The sequence below is a fragment of the Procambarus clarkii genome, chromosome 83 (genome assembly GCF_040958095.1).
Source record: "Procambarus clarkii isolate CNS0578487 chromosome 83, FALCON_Pclarkii_2.0, whole genome shotgun sequence".
Taxonomy (NCBI): Eukaryota; Metazoa; Arthropoda; class Malacostraca; order Decapoda; family Cambaridae; genus Procambarus; species Procambarus clarkii.
In genome coordinates this window covers 12,988,899-13,007,972 of record NC_091232.1, presented here as the reverse complement: position 1 = coordinate 13,007,972, position 19,074 = coordinate 12,988,899, and the positions used below count along the sequence as shown (strand labels likewise).

At 39.3% G+C, this 19,074-nt stretch overlaps 1 protein-coding gene and 1 long non-coding RNA gene across 3 annotated transcripts in view; one reads left to right on the top strand and one right to left on the bottom strand.

Moving 5' to 3' along the window:
• Positions 1-5,028: 5,028 nt before the first annotated feature.
• Positions 5,029-9,385, bottom strand: LOC123768635 (uncharacterized). Of its 2 annotated transcripts, none has more exons than XR_011225404.1 (3): positions 9,234-9,385; positions 6,691-6,808; positions 5,029-5,713 (listed from the first exon to the last, which is right to left on the bottom strand). It is a non-coding gene; the product is annotated as an uncharacterized lncRNA (long non-coding RNA). The 2 variants fall into 2 exon arrangements; XR_011225405.1 differs by having other exon boundaries at positions 9,041-9,343.
• A 6,499-nt stretch (positions 9,386-15,884) lies between these two features.
• LOC138358389 (uncharacterized) overlaps positions 15,885-19,074 on the top strand; it is a 57,223-nt gene continuing 54,033 nt past the window's right edge. The window contains exon 1 of the mRNA XM_069316227.1: positions 15,885-16,548. Within this exon, the coding sequence (XP_069172328.1) occupies positions 16,509-16,548 (40 nt within the window). The 5' untranslated portion in view covers positions 15,885-16,508. The remainder of the gene's footprint in view (positions 16,549-19,074) is intronic.

Genomic DNA, 19,074 nt, shown 5'->3' with positions numbered 1-19,074 from the left:
CAGTGCGGTTTGACAACAGGATCACAATACCCAGGTGGAGCTCAGTTTCAGGATTTTACATGCAGGTTTACATTAAAGGTTTACTTACAGGTTTACATTACATGCATGTTGTTGTTGTTTAAGATTCGCTACTCGAAACAAGTTCCAAGTAGCACGGGCTATGGTGAGCCCGTAACTTACCTGGCACAGGAGCAGCTTTAGCTGCCTTGTCCTTATCGTCATGTAGACAACACTAATGTGAGGTGGTCTCCAAATGCGAGTCTGAGACCCCCCCCCCCCCCCCCCTCACACCTTTGTTAAATTTGCTGTCTAGTTATTGAATGTTTTTGCCACAAAAGGTTTTGTGTAATAGTGGCTTCATAGATTGTCTAACTCCTGTCCCTATAATTTGTACATTATTCCTGTGATCTATGTACACACATTCTTTTGAATAAACATTGTCATTATTATGGGTCCCGCTAGTAGAATCGGGTTCTTTTTCGACCCATTTGGGCGTCGGGGGCATTTCGTTTCACATAATGCCTCTGTTCACCTAGTAGCGAGTAGGTACTCAGGAGTTAGTCAGCTTGATGTGGGGGTTGCATCCTGGAGGGCAGCGTCAGTAATTCTGTCAGAAACGCTATGCGTTAGTCGCTTTGCAAGAATTAAAAAATACTAATCTGGTGTAATCTCACAACCACCATTGTACCGTCTTGTAAATAAATGTTATTATATCCCAATCAGTAAAAGTAATTGTGTCAGTAATTTTGCCCGAATCTCTATGCTGCGTTACAAGAATGTAAAATCACCAATGCTATATACTCTCGTAAACCCACTATATCTTCTTGTATATCAGTTAATACTAAATATCCCTCTCAAACTCAACTAGGTGAGTGAAACAATTTAGTTTAGTATGAAATATATTATGTTTTCATTTTCTGTGACAGCAATCTGAAGGAATTTAAAGAAAACGAAAGACCCTGTAGAGATCCCCAACTAGCCTCTCATCCGTCCCAAGCCTCTCATCTATCCGTAGCTTCTAATTCATCTCTACCTTCCCAACCGCCTATAGACTTCAGTCCATCCAGAGCCTCCCATCCACCCCCATACCTTCCATCCACCCAAGCCCCCCATCTACCCTTAGCTTTCCATTTAATTTATTTATTAATTTATTTATATATATACAAGGAGATACATTGGGTTTAAGAGAGTACATAGCAATGATATTTTACATTCTTGTAAAGCCACTAACATGCATAACGTTTCGGGAAGGTCCTTAATCTAACAGATAATTTGAAGTTGGTAATTTCTAGCAAACATGAGAAATGTTTTCAGGTACATTGTAAGAAAATTTGACGAGGATTAGCAGGTACATTGTAGTAAAAAAATTTGAAGATTATCAACAGGTACATTGTAGCATAATTTGAGGATTATTTCTAGGTATAATGTAGTAAAATATGCGTTCATTATAACAACTATTATATAAGATGATGCCAGTGATAGCACATATATTGGGGGAGTGGGTAGCACTAGACACAGTTCGAGTTTAAAGCACTAGGTAGGAAACTATGAGGATGAAATTAGGCACTTTTGGTGTTATTTTTATAAGAGATAGCTATGGTTAACAGTATCAAAGGCCTTTCTCAGGTCAATGAAGAGTCCTATCAGGAACTCATTTTTATCAAGGACTGAGTAGATTATATCATGCACACTAATAATTGCATCATTGGTACTCTTCTGGAAGCGGAAACCAAACAGACGGACTTAGTACGTTGAATTTTACGAGGTAGGAGTAGAACTATTTGTAAATAATGTTTTCAAATATTTTTGATAATATAGGTAGATTTTATATTGGTGTGTAATTAAATTGTAATCGAATTGTTGTGATTCAACCTCCTTGCGACCAAAAATGACCATTATTCCCTGAATGACCTTGCGAACCGCTGGCTGGTTACTCCCGTGAAGTCGCCATACTACGACGGCGCTGACCAATAGCAGCGCAGGATAGCGATGACGTCTCACGACAGGGTCATGAACGAGGCAGTAGCAGATGAACGGTCGTTCGAAGTGGGAGTGCTTCAATCCGGGCGCCATGTAGGAGAGGGTACCACGTCAGGAGAACTGTGGTGAGTTGGAAATAAAACTATGCCGCATGGTAATAACGTTTTTAATAACGGTAATAACGTCCCAACGTTTTCCCAAAGAGACAAAGGCCAGGGAGGTACGTCGTATCTTCAGCCATCCCTTGAACAGTACGGGCAACCGAGGCTACTGTTGAACAGTCAAGTGTGAACTGTATGTTCCTGTCTAAGCACTTAAGTGTGTATGGCAGCGCGTGACCTTGGTTGAGGGTCGGGTTGTGTTCAGAGTGCTAGCCAGACGCTCCAGAAGAGAATTACTGGTGTTGTTTTGATGATAACAGGTGGAGGTGTTGTGGTGATAACAGATGGAGGTGTTGTGAAGATAACGGGTGGAGGGGTTGTGATGATAACAGTTGTGAGGTGTCGTGATGATATATTTTCACATTTTTTAACGCTGGGTCTTTTAGTTCTGTCCCTCTCATAATACAGAAGGTGACGTACTCAACAAACACTGGCAACAAGGATGTGTTGGACCGTTCTACGTACACGGTAAAATGATTAGCAGACCACACAACCTCCCCACCCACCTAGCCTCTCGTCCATTCTTTAGCCTCTTGTCTACCCCTAGCCTCATGTCTACACCTAGCCTCTTGTCTATCCCTGGCCTCTTGTCCACTCCTAGCCTCTCGTCCGCCCCTTGCCTCTCGTTCACCCCTAGCCTCTCGTCCACCCCTAACCTCGACTCCTGGTTCAACCTTGACTACGACTAAACGTCTGGACACCTCCGCCTGGGAGCCGCCGGGTCACGTTCTGTTTTCGCGTTTTGGATTCGATACTGCCGTTCGGCATCCCTATCCAACTGTCCGGACGACGCCTGGTGCACCTATCCCTTAGGCTACGGGATTGTTGATATATTTTTTTAACGTTTTCTGGCTGGTTCTCCCGACGGGGTGACGGTGTCTGGAGCAGGGTTCGCTGAGAGATGCCAAGAGTTGTTGGGTCTTGGTGGGCTCCTGGTGTGCCCTCAGCCGTGGTGGGCGGCTGCATCAACGCAGGATGACTTACAAGAGTTACAAGAGTTGAGAGTTGAGACTTACAAGAGTTACAAGAGACTTTTGCGTTTTCGTTGTGGGCCGAGTATTTAGTTTTGACACCCAGTGTTCTCTCTGTGGGACGGGCGCGGTGCTCGTCGCCCTGAGGGACTCCAGGGGCTCCCCAATTATCTGCCTTCGGCTTTGCGATTAACCTTTAACGGGTACGCCGTGGCGCATCCGGGCCCAAGATCGACGTCGCTCTTAAATCAACAACACCCCTTAACCTCTTATCCGTCCCAAGACTGTAATCCATTGTTAGCTTTTGTTTCCATATTTTTTTTTATTGCATCATACATAATTATATGGACATTCCGTGGACGGAATAATCTATAAATATAATTAAATGACATATAGCAACAGACTCCATAACAACAGTGTGTGTTAGATTGGATGCATTTGTCTGGCTTTCTTCGTACACTGCATATTGCGATATTATTGGATACAATAATATTTTTAAATAATCTCCGATATGGTATTGTTTGTAATAAACATGGAAGAGCAAATGTCATGACGAAACAGATGTTTCTGTTCACAAGAAATAAAATGTGTAAAACTCGGGAGTGTACGTGGCGACTGTTGTGGGTTGCATCTTGGGGAAGATTAGCAGTTGGCCTAACCTTGATATGACTAACAGGATTCCTGTCCCCGACTATAGGAAACCATAAGATGAACTATATGTTGCGTTGATATATCATTTCATGTATTAAAATAGTTAGCCATAAACATTTTCTATAACTTAGAATTTTGTAACAGAACCTGTTATTGTTTGGTAAACTATTGTAAACATTTCAGTTAATTTTTGATTTTGCATTTTAATTTTACAGTTTTGTCTACATAATGACTCACTAATATCAGTTTAAACAATATTACTTACCTCCACTGAATAGGAAAGCATACGTGTATTGAGCACCCCCATAATTATCTTGTTAGAGGTAGCTTATTGTGGACTCTATACTCATCCTACAATCAGTAGTGTATTGGACACCCTATATTTCTCCCCTCAGTGGTAATTTATTGTGCATACTCGTATTAGTGAGCAGCTATTTATGCTACACTTAATATCTAACCTGGTTCACAACCTGGACACTCTCCGTCCCTTTTAGACAACACTAGACCATGGCAACACTTGGCCAATATTACCCAGGCTCCAAAACTACACTGCAACCACTATTTCTCCTAGCGTCATATCCTATCAAGAATATCCTATATTCCTACCCTTTAGTAGGTAGCAGACAATTACATGCACACACTCCATGATCGTTTCAGTCAATGACGCTGGCCAGGTTACATGCCTGACTCAGGAAAACGTCTTGTCTGTGCCCTACTGAAATGTTTTATTTCGGTCATGCATGGGTATGACTTTCTGAGGAATAGAGCCCCTACAACCATGTTATTGCATGTGCCCCCCCTCCATATATCAAAACATATCTAGATAGCGAAATTGGTAGCAGCCATATTATTATGACAAATACATGCATTCGTGCCACAAACCCTACATTGTTATTCTCAGTTAAAACTTCATGTAAATGATAACTGGAGACAGTTCTACGCACTCGTAAGTGAACCTATTTTGATAAAATACGGTGTTGTAGAACAGTTATATTAACCCATTAAATAATTTATAATTATATTAACCCATTAAATAATTTATAATTTCGTTGAATTTAATATTCAACATTCACTAAACAAACATTCCACGGAGCTCATTGTTGCCTTTTCCCTCTCCTGTCTGAATATTTAATTATGTAGATATGAGAAAATTAGTAGGAACCATAAGAATTGAAACCTGTTCAATGGATACTCCCAAGTTATTCCTAACAAATTTCAACATAAATGAAAATATGATCTTAAGGTTTATAAAGCAAACAATAAAATAATAAAACCAGTATAATAAACAATTTATATTGTTGATGCCTTCGTCATTTAATAAATGCAAACAGATCAATTCTTACATAATAATGGCCTTCGTCTTAAGTGAATAAAAAATCCCTGTCTGAGAGGTGTTAAGGAAATGTAATCTTCTAAAAATAGGTGAAATGTTTTAACAACAGAAAGTTTGCTAAATATACAACATAATTAGTATACAAATTTCTCATTGCAAACATTAGATGGATATCCATTATTCACCATTTATTAAAAATATTTGTCATGAAGCAGACATTTGTTCCCAAACAGCAAACAATTGAAAATAATCTACACGAAAGGCACACAATTATTTATATTAAACTTAATACATGGGAACTCCTAATCAAAGCAAATCCAGTGCAGTCTCATCACATCGCCATCAGTAAGTTAGATCCGACCCCAAGTTCATGGAAGTATATAATGGAGTTGAGAAAGTCTCCGAGAGGATCCGGCGAGCAAAATCATCGTGGTTACTATTAATACAATTAAGAGCCGTCGAGATGACATTGATGATACGACTCCATTCATTGTTGTTGGGAACTGACCGCCGGAGAGTTGGTCCATCAGCGTTGAAGGCGTTCAGGGATGTGATCAGATCTGCCCTGGACATGGTCGAGGCGTGTTGGAACACACAACAGTAATAGCTGAAGAGCGCTGAAAGAAGCGAAACAACGTGTTAACAGGTTCCAGATGGAAGGTCCCAGCTGGACTAATTTACAAGCCAAATTATATATATTTATCTCATTTGTTATCTTATGAAATGATAAAGCTTTTCATTACATTATATATAAGATTTGATTTATTTTTAATTTAAGCATACAAATATATATATATATATATATATATATATATATATATATATATATATATATATATATATATATATATAAATATATATATATATATATATATATATATATATATATATATATATATATATATATATATATATATAATGTCGTACCTAGTAGCCAGAACGCACTTCTCAGCCTACTATGCAAGGCCCGATTTGCCTAATAAGCCAAGTTTTCCTGAATTAATATATTTTCTCAATTTTTTTTCTTATGAAATGATAAAACTTCCCATTTCATTATGTATGAGGTCAATTTTTTTTTATTGGAGTTAAAATTAACGTAGATATATGACCGAACCTAACCAACCCTACCTAACCTAACCTAACCTATCTTTTTAGGTTAGGTTAGGATAGGTAGCCTAAAAAGTTAGGTTAGGTTAGGTTAGGTAGGTTAGGCAGTCGAAAAACAATTAATTCATGAAAACTTGGCTTATTAGGCAAATCGGGCCTTGCATAGTAGGCTGAGAAGTGCGTTCTGGCTACTAGGTACGACATATGTGTGTATATATATATATATATATATATATATATATATATATATATATATATATATATATATATAAGCTTCTGTTATAACAGAAGTTTTTTAACAGCTTCTGTTAAAGGAAAAAGTCCCTTATCAGAAGCTGTATTGGTTCGGAAAATCCCTCTTGTGCATTCATTTGACGAAAGCTATCTGTGGTTAATGAAGGTATTAAACAATAAATATTAACTTGATAAAAACATGTTAAATGATTAACAATGATATATATCAAACATGTTATTAAGTGTTACTTACAATCATCGATGCCCTGGCTAGCGAGTGTTGGAGAACCAGGCATCATCACCATCATCACCACCATCACCATCATCACCATCTTTACTCTCATGGTGAGCGACTCCGACCCCACCAACACCTGCCCACAACACATGCACGTAGAGTTAGCGAAGAATAGGGAGAGTTTTTTTTATAAGTAAGAGCAGTCACTAGTCATGAACACTTGCACATTTAGCGTTACCAATTCCAATGAAATAAGTTGATAATTAATACTAAATAATGATCCAGGTAACAAGGAAATGATAATTATAAATTAAATATTCAACACACAAAGGACATAACACTTATTATAAATTTCAACACAAGTTGAAGACTAATTTCAAAGAGTTTCAAGGAAAGGAACACACACACACACACACACACACACACACACACACACACACACACACACAGAACTTGGTGGGTACAACTAGGTTATAATAATAATAATTTTTATTTAGGCAAAGGTACATACATAAAGAGATTTTACAAAGTTTGTTGGCTTTATAGATAGAGCTAGTACATACAATGCCTAAGGCCACTATTACGCAAAGCGTTTCGGGCAGGTTAGTACACACATACACAGAAACAGGAAATAACTAGGAAATGTTTGAGGAACTAAACCACATTCCGTGGAGAATTCATGACTCAGCCGGAACAACTTCCAGTACTGGACGAAGGACTGACAAATATTGAGGAAAGAACAAGGGAAGTAGAGAGACAACTAGTGGCTTAGATTGAACAAAAGCTATTGGCCCAGGTAATGTGTCACTATTGATGTTAGAAGCTAATGGACCAGATAATGTATCGCTATTGATGTCAACAGAAGCTGCACACACCATTTGTTTACTTCTAAGTCCATTTTGTAAAGATGTATTTCCTGCTGGAAGATTTGCCCCTCTGCTAGAAGACGGCAAGTGTCGAACACACATACACGGAAAGTTATGTCTAACTTCCCCACAACTTTTATGCAACTACCGAAGTCGACAACGGATGCCGGAATCACCAAGATTAAAAATTAAAATCTGTATCTCATATGATTCCCATATAAACAAAATGCTGACACACTCTGTGTGAATAAATCCACAAGGGCCGTGACGAGGATTCGAACCTGCAATAGATTTGAATCCTCGTCACAGCCCTTGTTGATCTGTTCACACTCTGTGTGTCATAAATGCCCAGGCATACACAGTGTGGACACTCCTGGTGCCCAACACGGCGACCGTCTTCATAGATTCAGATGGATAACGGAGAAATGTTTTTAATCGTAAGATTCATGTGCTTCAACATACGTTTAACTCATCGTAAATGGCAAATTGCAGTTAATAATAGTTTTAGCTAACCTGTCCTCACACTTAACGCACCACAGTTCCTTCACTACCATTCTTAACGTAACATTTGCTGTAGTTCAGTATTATTAAAACCCCGAAATATTGACGTTTTCTGGGACAAATGAGCATCGACCTCGATACGTGAGGTTATGACGTTTCTGGTGAGGCAAAAACCACTTCATATATGACTCTTATCTACTGGTGAGAACTGACTATTCTAGCTATCCTACTCCATGGCGTCGCTGGCCTATCCTATCCTACTCCATTGCCTCGCTGGCCTATCCTATACTACACCATGGCCTCGCTGGCCTCTCTAGGTGATTCTAAAGAGATAAAGAAGTCTTGGGAACGGGACGGAGCCAAAAGCAGCGTCCTGTGCAACCCTACCTTATCTTGCGATGATTTCGGGGCTCAACGTCTCCGCGGCCCGGTCCTCGACCAGGCCTCTCTGGTCGAGGGAGGCCCAGTCCTCCCTAGACCACAATAATGTGGCCCATTGGTTAAGGTGCGCATCTGGGGTTACCCAGGACACTGGTTCGATTCCTGTCCTTCTCCAAATATTTTCTCATGGATTTGTTATTAAGATTTCACTGTACTCACCTAGTTGTGTTCCTTAAAGTCCACGAAAGTTAAAGCTGTGACGTCATGCACATGTACAGTATATATGCAACACAATTTTTTGTCTATAAGTTACGTTAGATTAAGATAAGAGAGGAGAGAATACAATCGTTTCGAGTGTAGCGATGATGCAGAATGGTGACGTCAATGTGACGTCATGGTTGTACACCTTGACGTCACACTTTGGGATTGCTGCCAAATCGTCAAGACAAGTTCAGGGAATCCTCGATCCGGAGCTGGAAGGCACGATGGCCGTGTCCTACTCTAATGTTAAGATTCTTTTCGAATCTTAACATAGAACTATCTTAGATTGCCAAGAAGAAAAAAAGACACTTTAAAGCGGAATTCTCTTGTATAAACTACAATACGAATAATCTTTTTACCTTCCATCTTGCAGCCACACGAAGAGCTTGTGAATATCACTGCTCTAACTTGACTCCACAACACTCGCAGATTCAGTAAAGTGTCCAAGATTGATATTCTTGCACACCCAAGTCAAACATCGAAGGTTAAAGTGTCACTACACGTGGATGGACATCTCGCACCTCACCAATAAAATAAAATAAGTAATCCTACCACTGGTTGTTCCAAGACCAAGGCTCGTGTCTATACGGTGGTTCAGGTACAGTTTCAGAGGCCATCGGCGTTACAACCTTCTCCTATCGCGTGTGGATGGGGACTGGACCCATGTCACCCCCAATGAGTTGAACCGAGAGTCAACGCGTTGCCATATTATTCATATTTTTGTTATTTATTCAGTTACTCTCATAAATACTTTTTCATATGATGAAGATAAGCTATCCCTACCTCGGTAAAATTATAAATGCTACATATCCATATATTGATGTACATTTAACAGATAAATAATTATAAATCGTGAGATACATGGGTAAAAAAACGACATCCGTTCATCAAAACGTTTTCTCAGTTTACTTCTATTTGTTACTTTTTCTTTATGAACAAACTTAGGTATTCACAGCAATTTGCTGCTACCCTATTCTATATGAAAGATTACACAGTGTAGATAAAAAACTTGCTATAAATTCGGATAATATTCCCATCTCACAGGACGGAAGGAAGTGCTGTACTCTTTCATCTGTATATACATCGTGTACTCCCATTATTTTAATATGACGGCTGTTCTTTGAATTCATTTAGACTCACTGGTTCCATTTCGTATGTGTTTTAACAGTTCAACTAACACAATATTGTTTTTGTTATCACGCAGAAGCTTTAGTCCCATCATAAGATTAATTTCAAATATTCTATATTGAATGCAATTTAATGTATATTTAGTTTTTTCCGCATATTGAAAACTTTGGTAGTTATAGGACAGCCAAGTATTATTCTGAGTGCTTCATTTTGCATTTTTTTCCAGTCTAACAATACTTTTGCCACTTTGCAGGACTAAAGCTGGTGCATGATAATCTATCAGAGACCTTATATATGCTAAATACATAATTTTTGCTATTCTAATATTAAAACCGTACTTAGGGCTGTACCCCACTACAGTTCTGAGAGCCTTGAGTCTGTCTCTACATTGTTGATGTAACTTATTGACTGCAGTTGAGGTATAAGGGACAGAGACACCAGGTATTTGAATGAAGAGATATAGTCAATTGATATGTTATCTATCTAAAGTTTCCCACTTTTGCGGTTGCCAATTTGTCTATTAGATACCGTAGTTTTAGCAGCTTTGATTACAAGACCAAGGCTCTCACAAGCTGTATGTATACAATTTAAGACTGTTTGCATTTCGCGGTGGGTTTTATTATATACAAGGATGTCATCTGCATAGCTAATAGTGATATTAGCCGGACTATTTGGGATTTATTTTAGTAAGGCATTAATCAGAACATTAAACAAGGTAGGACTGAGTACTCTCCCTTGTGGGGTGCCTAGTTGCATTAATTTTGTTTCATTCTTGTAGCCTTGGAACAGTGCAGAGGACTTCCGGTTGGTAAGATAGCCTCGTATCCATTGTAATATTTGTTCTACTATATCCATTCTCGCTAATTCATACATAATCACTTCCCTATTAGCAATATTAAAGGCATTTTCTAATCAAGACATGTTGTGTACTTGTGCCTTTTATCTCCATGAACAGTGAGAATGGTTGAGATACAGTTGTGTACACTTTTACCATGTGTGAAACCATTGATATCAGGTGACATGTTCTCTTTAACTCTGCACTATAATCTATTAAGCACCATTCTCTCAAAGGTTTTGTACATGCAACTGGTCAGTGAGATGGAACGAAAAGCATCAGGTTGGCCAGGCTTTGGTACAGATACAGTATGACTGCTGGTCCATGATACTGACAGCTGCCCAGTGATATAACTCGCATTAAACAGGTCTAATAATGGATTACCAAGTACATGTGTCTTAGTCTTAGTCTTATTAGTCTTATTAGTCTGATGTCTTATTAGTCTTAGAATATCAAAGGTGATACCGTCTTCACCAAGAACAGTGCTACTGACCCTGGAGATCTGTTTCTCTGTCCTGCATAATGTATGAAGGACGTAATCCTCTCTCTAACTCTCTCTCTCTCTCTCTCTCTCTCTCTCTCTCTCTCTCTCTCTCTCTCTCTCTCTCTCTCTCTCTCTCTCTCTCTCTCTCTCTCTCTTTCTATCTCTCTCTCTCTCTCTCTCCATAATGTATGTATGTATGCATATATGTTGGTCTGTGTTTCTATATGTATGTATGTATGACTGCAAGATTTTAAATTATTTTTACATAAAAATATATTTTTCATTATTGATAATATTTAGAGAAGCCGCACACTATCTGAAATAAAGGAATTGTAAAGAAGCAACGCGATGAACATCCAATGATATGATATAGATAAATTGATCGCTATTGATGCATTCGCTTGTATGTGGTTGGCATTAGTTTTTCTAATATTAGTTTCTTTACTATTTTTACTGCCTCGATAGATTTTGACAATTGCCGACAAATTTGACAATTCTTCTATAGTCAAGACAGTTGATAAAAAAAACTGGACAATCCTAAATTCACTAAAACACCGTCCTCCTATATACATCATATTTTATATGTTGAAGCTCTAAAATAAATTATGACTCGCCCATTTCATTCATTCACAATTTTGGCCGGCTTATCTGGTCAGTGTCTGCTGTACACAGATACAGCCCCGCTCCTGTGCCAGGTAAGTCCATGACGGGCTCACCATAGCCCGTGCTACTTGCAACTTTTTGCTCCGAGTAGCTGAATCTAAAACAACAACAAACATCGTCTGCTGAACCAAGGTCACGGCTACTTACCCCTTATATGACTGACGGAAATACTAGTGTCTCACAAGACTGCCTTTTGGAATTCTTTCACATAACTTTAAATTAGGCAGAAACCTGAAAAATTCGTATATGAGATCAAATGAGAATATCAATTTACCTTTTGTCTGAAGACTTGCTGGTGAATATCAGGTGTTTCACAGACTGGTTGATGATTCTTCAAATTCCAGTTGTATATTCAAGATTGATATGTTTTGAGTATGATGCACCAAGACAGTTTCAATCATCTAATATAATATACTAAACACCAACACAAGTGGTGTGATATATCAACGAGAAAGAACGTTCTAGTGGTTCCCAGAACGTTCTAGTGGGAAAGTATAATGTAGTATACTTTCCGCAGCTGCAACCGGTTATTGGATAATAATGTTTTCAGCTCACTTATATTTTTTCCACATTAGTCACTCAAAATATATATCTATATATATATATCAATAGACCCACGATCGGCTTTTCTTTCAAAGGAATGTTATACGGTGTAAGCCTTAGCCTTGAATCATGCACAGGTTTGTGAGAACATTGAAATTCCCGCCGAGACAACTATGTAACAGAGAACTGCCCGCGAACCTCTCAGCGCCACACCACAACCCACACTATTCAGTGGATGGAGCCGCTGTCGTTCATATGTGTCTCACGTCCGCACCACCAGGCTTAACTATTTACTTTTCCAACTACTTTAATAAATTAGCATTATTATTATTATCATTCTAGTAAATAAAACTGATCTGATTTGTATTGATTTAAGATATAAATATTCAATATGATCCTCTCAACAGTGATTAATTGTAGTTTTCGTGACACGAAACGTTTCATGCACCACCAGTTGCCAAGTTATTTGGATCTTGAGGTTATCTTGAGATGATTTCGGGGCTTTAGTGTCCCCGCGGCCCGGTCCTCGACCAGGCCTCCACCCCCAGGAAGCAGCCCTTGACAGCTGACTAACACCCAGGTACCTATTTTACTGCTAGGTAACAGGGGCATAGGATGAAAGAAACTCTGCCCATTGTTTCTCGCCGGCGCCTGGGATCGAACCCAGGACCACAGGATCACAAGTCCAGTGTGCTGTCAGCTCGGCCGACCGGCTCCCTAATCCAACCAGTTCCATCCAACAAGATCATTAGGTACTGCAGAGCATTTATTCATATTCAACTTGACACAATAATATTATATGAGTAACAACACTGAGGTAAGCCCCCTGATACCAGATATCAGGATGGAGAGATGTACATGTACTCAATATATATCACGGAGAACGTCCCAACCCAAGGTGGACAGACAACCGAATTTCCAAGCCTCATCCCTTCCTATCCTTCTTGCCCCATCCTTTCCAAGACCTTTGGACATCAAATATGAATCTGTTTCAGGAATTGTTACACAAGTCGGACTCTGCTATAATTGTAAAGTGCCTTATATAGTGACTGTTGTGAGCCTCTTGTTGAATCATTTGTGATACAAAAGATTATTGATGTGTGTATTTGTGTAGGTGATTAAATATGTATGTACATATATATGTATATGTATATATATGTACATGTATGTATGAGTATGTGTACATGTATATATATATATATATATATAACATTAATAATTGTGTAACTAACGTAAAAAGATTGTTATTTGCTTAGCTAAACGAACTAGAGGGTTCAGTTCCAGAACCGATTATGTGCCTTTACACCACCGCCCACTGGGTGGGTATGGGGTGCATAATTGAAAAAAAGAAATTGAAATGCTAGCTTGATAATTTAACTCTGAAGAGACTTTTACTCTCGACTATCATTTATTAATCAGGAACTCTGTGGTAGAAAATAATAATAATAATAATAATAAAAGTTAGTTAATTAGTAATATCACTCTAAAAAGTATATTAGTAAAGTCCTTTAGTCAAGAAAATCAGGCATGCATGTCCTGTTTGTCATTATGTCAATTAGTCACTCAATAAAATCAGTCAACCCGTCAAATATGTTCCGTTATAAAAATCGAATTCTTATATAATTTTTGCTACGTAGTAAATCTAATCTGATCACGCACATCTGCACACAAACCTGTGTCCAAATAGTCCTCACACACTTAATGCACTCAAATATGTACGCCATAATACTGAGAGGAAAACTAAACACACACACACCTGTCTGGGGGGCCTCGCGGTTGAGTGGACAACGCTATGGCGTCCTAGTCCTAATGGTCCGGGTTTGATTCCCGGCGGAGGCAGACACAAATGGCAAAGTTTCTTTCACCCTGAAGCCCCTGATCCAGTAAATAGGTGCCTGGGAGTTAGACAGCTACTACGGGCAGTTTCCTGGAGATGTGTGTGTACTCACCTAGTTGTACTCACCTAGTTGTGTTTGCGGGGGATGAGCTCTGGCTCTTTGGTCCCGCCTCTCAACCGTCAATCAACAGGTGATTGTGTGTGCGTGTGTGTGTGTGTGTGTGTGTGTGTGTGTGTGTGTGTGTGAGTGAGTGTGTTATAGAGAAATATTTGTAGTAGACGTAATAGAGGAAAAATAGATTGGTTTAAAAGGCGGGGTCCAAGAGCTTAATAGCTTGATTCTGCAGACACAAACGGTAAATAAACTCACACACACACAAATCTACTTAATTTCCACGATAGCGCCACAAATTTTAAAAGTAAGAGATTGTAAGGTTGACTGCATTTATCTGGACCTAAAAATGGCTTTCGACAGTCGCACGTAAGAGGTTGTTCTGAAAACTGGAACATACTCGAGGAGTGACAAGGAGGCTTCTAACATTCTAAGATTATCTTACTGTCAGAAATTTGAAGGCAGTAATCAGAGGCAATGTATCAGACTGGAGAAACGTCAGGTGGAGTACCACAGGGTTCAGTTCATTCGCCAGTATTGCGCATTGTTTACAAACGCCAACATTGTCGGCATTTTCTGAAAAAGGGGTTCACTCATTATATTTGAACAGCCCAAACTAATAAACATTAGCAAAATACTCGTTAGTCCAAAAGCTGCACTCCCTGTTTATATAAAAAAAAACTTTACAATGACTCATAAATGGCTACTTTCGAAGTATTCTCGACAAGTGCTTCGCTCACTTCATATGTCTGAACCCCATTTCGCTAAATGCTTCACCAACGTAGTCTTATATACAAATAAATGCCAACAGCACCAGAGCACTTAACCTAAATTACGCCTAACTATATACTCAAACCCCATACATAAAACTATCATTAAACCCAATACATAAAAAACTATTATTATTATTCAAGATAAGACGGCTTTTATAACACCTGACGAACAAATCTACATATTCGCCTTTGGGGACGACAACAGTTTGGACGAACTCGAGGATGGGGTTGCCTACGTTCCGTAAACACAAACATTCTTTGTAATAACAACAACACACTTGACTTGTACCATATATACCAAGACGTCTTTACAAAAAAATAAATATATAATAGTAATTATTATAATAAGTGTGCCTTGCAGATTATGTGCCTTCGCGAATTTCACCCTGAAACAAGAAGCAAACTGTATCTCATTCAGTTGGAACTTACTATCAACGTGTGTCCACTTATGACCAGGCATCATGAAGCAAAAGTTCTCAGTTCAGCTTCCCTATAGCAGGCGAAGGACCTACCGTGGTCCAGCTGGATGGCTGAACTCATCAACTTACTGAATTGCAGCAAATCCTCCCGCGGCTGTCCAACTGGAACCGACCAACGGGACTTGAAACCACCCAGCAACTTCTGCGAGTATTTAAGTTCACTCCTCCCTGTTCCCTATTGGGAAATCTCTTTCCACTTTATTCTTATCTTCATTCATTCGTTCTAAGAGATTTATTGAAATCAGCGATGTATAGATCGCAGGGTAAACGACATTGTGGGAAACGAGCCAAATGGTCGTTCTGGGGGAGGTGGGGAGGGGGAAGAGAGGCAGCAGAGTAGGGCAACACTACCTGAGGTGTCTACAGTGTTACCACCTTTGCCTCAGTCGTAAGGAGGCGTCGGCCACGTGTAGTCGGGGGGCTCTCTCACCTGGCCCTTGAATATCGTTGGTGGTGGTACCTTTGGTCACTGATATTATGGGTATCTGATATCATGGATGTCTGTATGTAAAAAGCGTCATTGATGTCATATAGGCATCTATGATATAATATAGACATCTGTGATATCAGATAATCATTTGCGAGATGTAATACTTTGAGCATCTGATAACGGGGATTATATAATCATTAATGTAAATATTTCTTGATTTTATTATATCACCCATACAATATTGCTTGAAGTTTAATTTATGGGTATTTAATACTGTTTATCCATTGTGAACGTTTAATATAAGAGATATATGTGTTTTTATATCTTACGTGTGAGTGGAACAAAACCTTTAATTTACAATGGAATCTTTGCCAGCGATTCGAAAATAGAATAATAAATAAGTGGATAAATGAAATATTTTCTGGTCTATATATGAACCCTTAAGTGACTCAATTGTTTTAACTGATGCTCGGGACCTTGAAAAAGGTTGTTAGTGCCATAATTGCACCGATTTCATCCACGTGAACAATGCGATGAGCCTGAATGACCTTCCTCGGCAGCTACGGATCCACTCTTGAGCCAGGTATGTTAACTGATTGATTACTGTAGCAACAGGCATGTGTGTACTGATAGGTTAAGTAGCACCAGTTATGTGTAATGATTGGTAAGGCAGTCCCAGGTATGTGCACTGATTGGTTACTCACTAAGCAATTTCCCCGAAAATAATAAAATAAATAGTTTTGACAAAACTGTCAATTATCTAATACAGCGTTAATACAGCGTCAATACAGCGTTAATACAGCGTCAATACAGCGTCAATACAGCGTTAATACAGCGTCAATACTGAGTCAATACAGCGTTAAAACCTTGTTTTCATAAATTAAATCGGCGGAAGAAAGTCTTTCTAGAGCATGTACATTCAACATTAGTCTAGATCTAATGCCACCTCTGTCCAACACGGTCAACCAAAGACGTAACTGCTCCTATTGTTAATGGTTGTCTGTTATTATTCTCAAATACTGGTGAGAAATATATTGGTATTTACGGATTCTGCATGATCTCATGAACAGGTATATTTACATTATAAAAAAAACATCACAGAATAAGAAGAATATATTAGTTGTTTTTTCTTCGCATTTTGTCAGAAGTTCGTACCTGATATGTAGATATACTGAACATACCATTGATATAAAATGGTGCATAAACTATGTTTTATTGTGTTAATGGTGTTTGTTGACTTCTTTAGAGTAGAACTTGAGTGTTGGATACATTGTGGCAAACATAACATAAGCGACAACCTGGTTGTGTTTTTTAACAGTTCATATAAATTGTCTATAATAAGATATATAATCTTAAATATTAATTAATTTAGTACCCATGTAGCACCCTCAAACTGCACTCTTGGCTTCCCTTTGCACTGCACTCGCCTGGCGTTCCGCGAGCGCTCTGTCATGGGTTCGTATCCTGGCCGGGGAGGATTTACTGGGCGCAATTCCTTAACTGTAGCCTCTGTTTAACGCAACAGTAAAATGTGTACTTGGATGAAAAAACGATTCTTCGCGGCGGGGATCGTATTCCAGGGACCTGCCCGAAACGCTACGCGTACTAGTGGCTTTACAAGAATGTAACAACTCTTGTATATATCTCAAAAAAAAAAAAAATAAAAAAAAAATAAAAAATAAATAAATAAATAAATTAATTAACTTGATTAAATTACTTAGGAAATGTAATATAATACTGAAAAAAGTATTCAGATTCAAAATGAGATAATCTACTGAATATTTTTATATGCAAATAAAAAAATTCTTATAGACAGGGACCATCAGGAATGTTTATAGTTCATGTAGGTTATGATCTGAAGCTACAATGTTAATAACTGCAAAATACTAACACTGACATGAAGGAAAAGATTCGTCCCGTTTTACACATGGACATTTACTTTGTAATTTTGTCTGTTGAGCACAAATAACAACAAGCTTGTTATTTAAACAAGCTTTTTATCGATTATTAGTATTGGCAATACTTAGATGTTGTTATATTTATATTTAGATGTTATATAGCTGTTGTTTGGCTATCTACATAGCCAAACAACAGCTTGAGCAGGCCCGTGAGGTGCACCTGTGCACCAATACTGGGAGCAGTGTGAGGCCAAGAACTCCATCCATGGAATCACTTATATCAGAAGAAGCAATGACGGTACTTCAGAGCTGAAGCTGGTGATGGCGGTCTGTGAAGTGGAGGACCAGGTCATGGTGGAGAGTGTGAGGGAGGAACCAGGTCATGTTGGAGGGTGTGAGGGAGGAACCAGGTCATGTTGGAGAGTGTGAGGGAGGAACCAGGTCATGGTGGAGAGTGTGAGGGAGGAACCAGGTCATGTTGGAGGGTGTGAGGGAGGAACCAGGTCATGTTGGAGAGTGTGAGGGAGGAACCAGGTCATGTTGGAGGGTGTGAGGGAGGAACCAGGTCATGGTGGGGAGTGTGAGGGAGGAACCAGGTCATGGTGAAGTGTGAGGGAAAAAACAGGTCATGGTGAAGTGTGAGGGAAGAACCAGGTCATGGTGAAGTGTGAGGGAGGAACCAGGTCATGGTGGAGGGTGTGAGGGAGGAACCAGATCATGTTGGAGGGTGTGAGGGAGGAACCAGGTCATGGTGGAGAGTGTGAGGGAGGAACCAGGTCATGTTGGAGGGTGAGGGAGGAACCAGGTCATGGTGGAGGGTGTGAGGGAGGAACCAGGTCATGGGGGAGTGTGTGAGGGAAGAACCAGGTCATGGTGGAGAGTGTGAGGGAGGAACCAGATCATGTTGGAGGGTGTGAGGGAGGAACCAGGTCATGTTGGAGAGTGTGAGGGAGGAACCAGGTCATGTTGGAGGGTGTGAGGGAGGAACCAGGTTATGGTGGGGAGACCTAGGGGTGGGGACAACTAGTAACTCACTTGTGTAAGTCAAATAAATACGACACCAATTTCCCTGTAAACCCAAAAGTGGTTCGGGTGTTTTAGAATAAGTTTTCCGTTTGTTGAGTGAAAGTCAGCTTTCAGGTCAGCGAAAGTTCCTTTTCTCATTTAATTTTAATAACATATTCTATGAAACAAGTTCGAATACTCTTAAG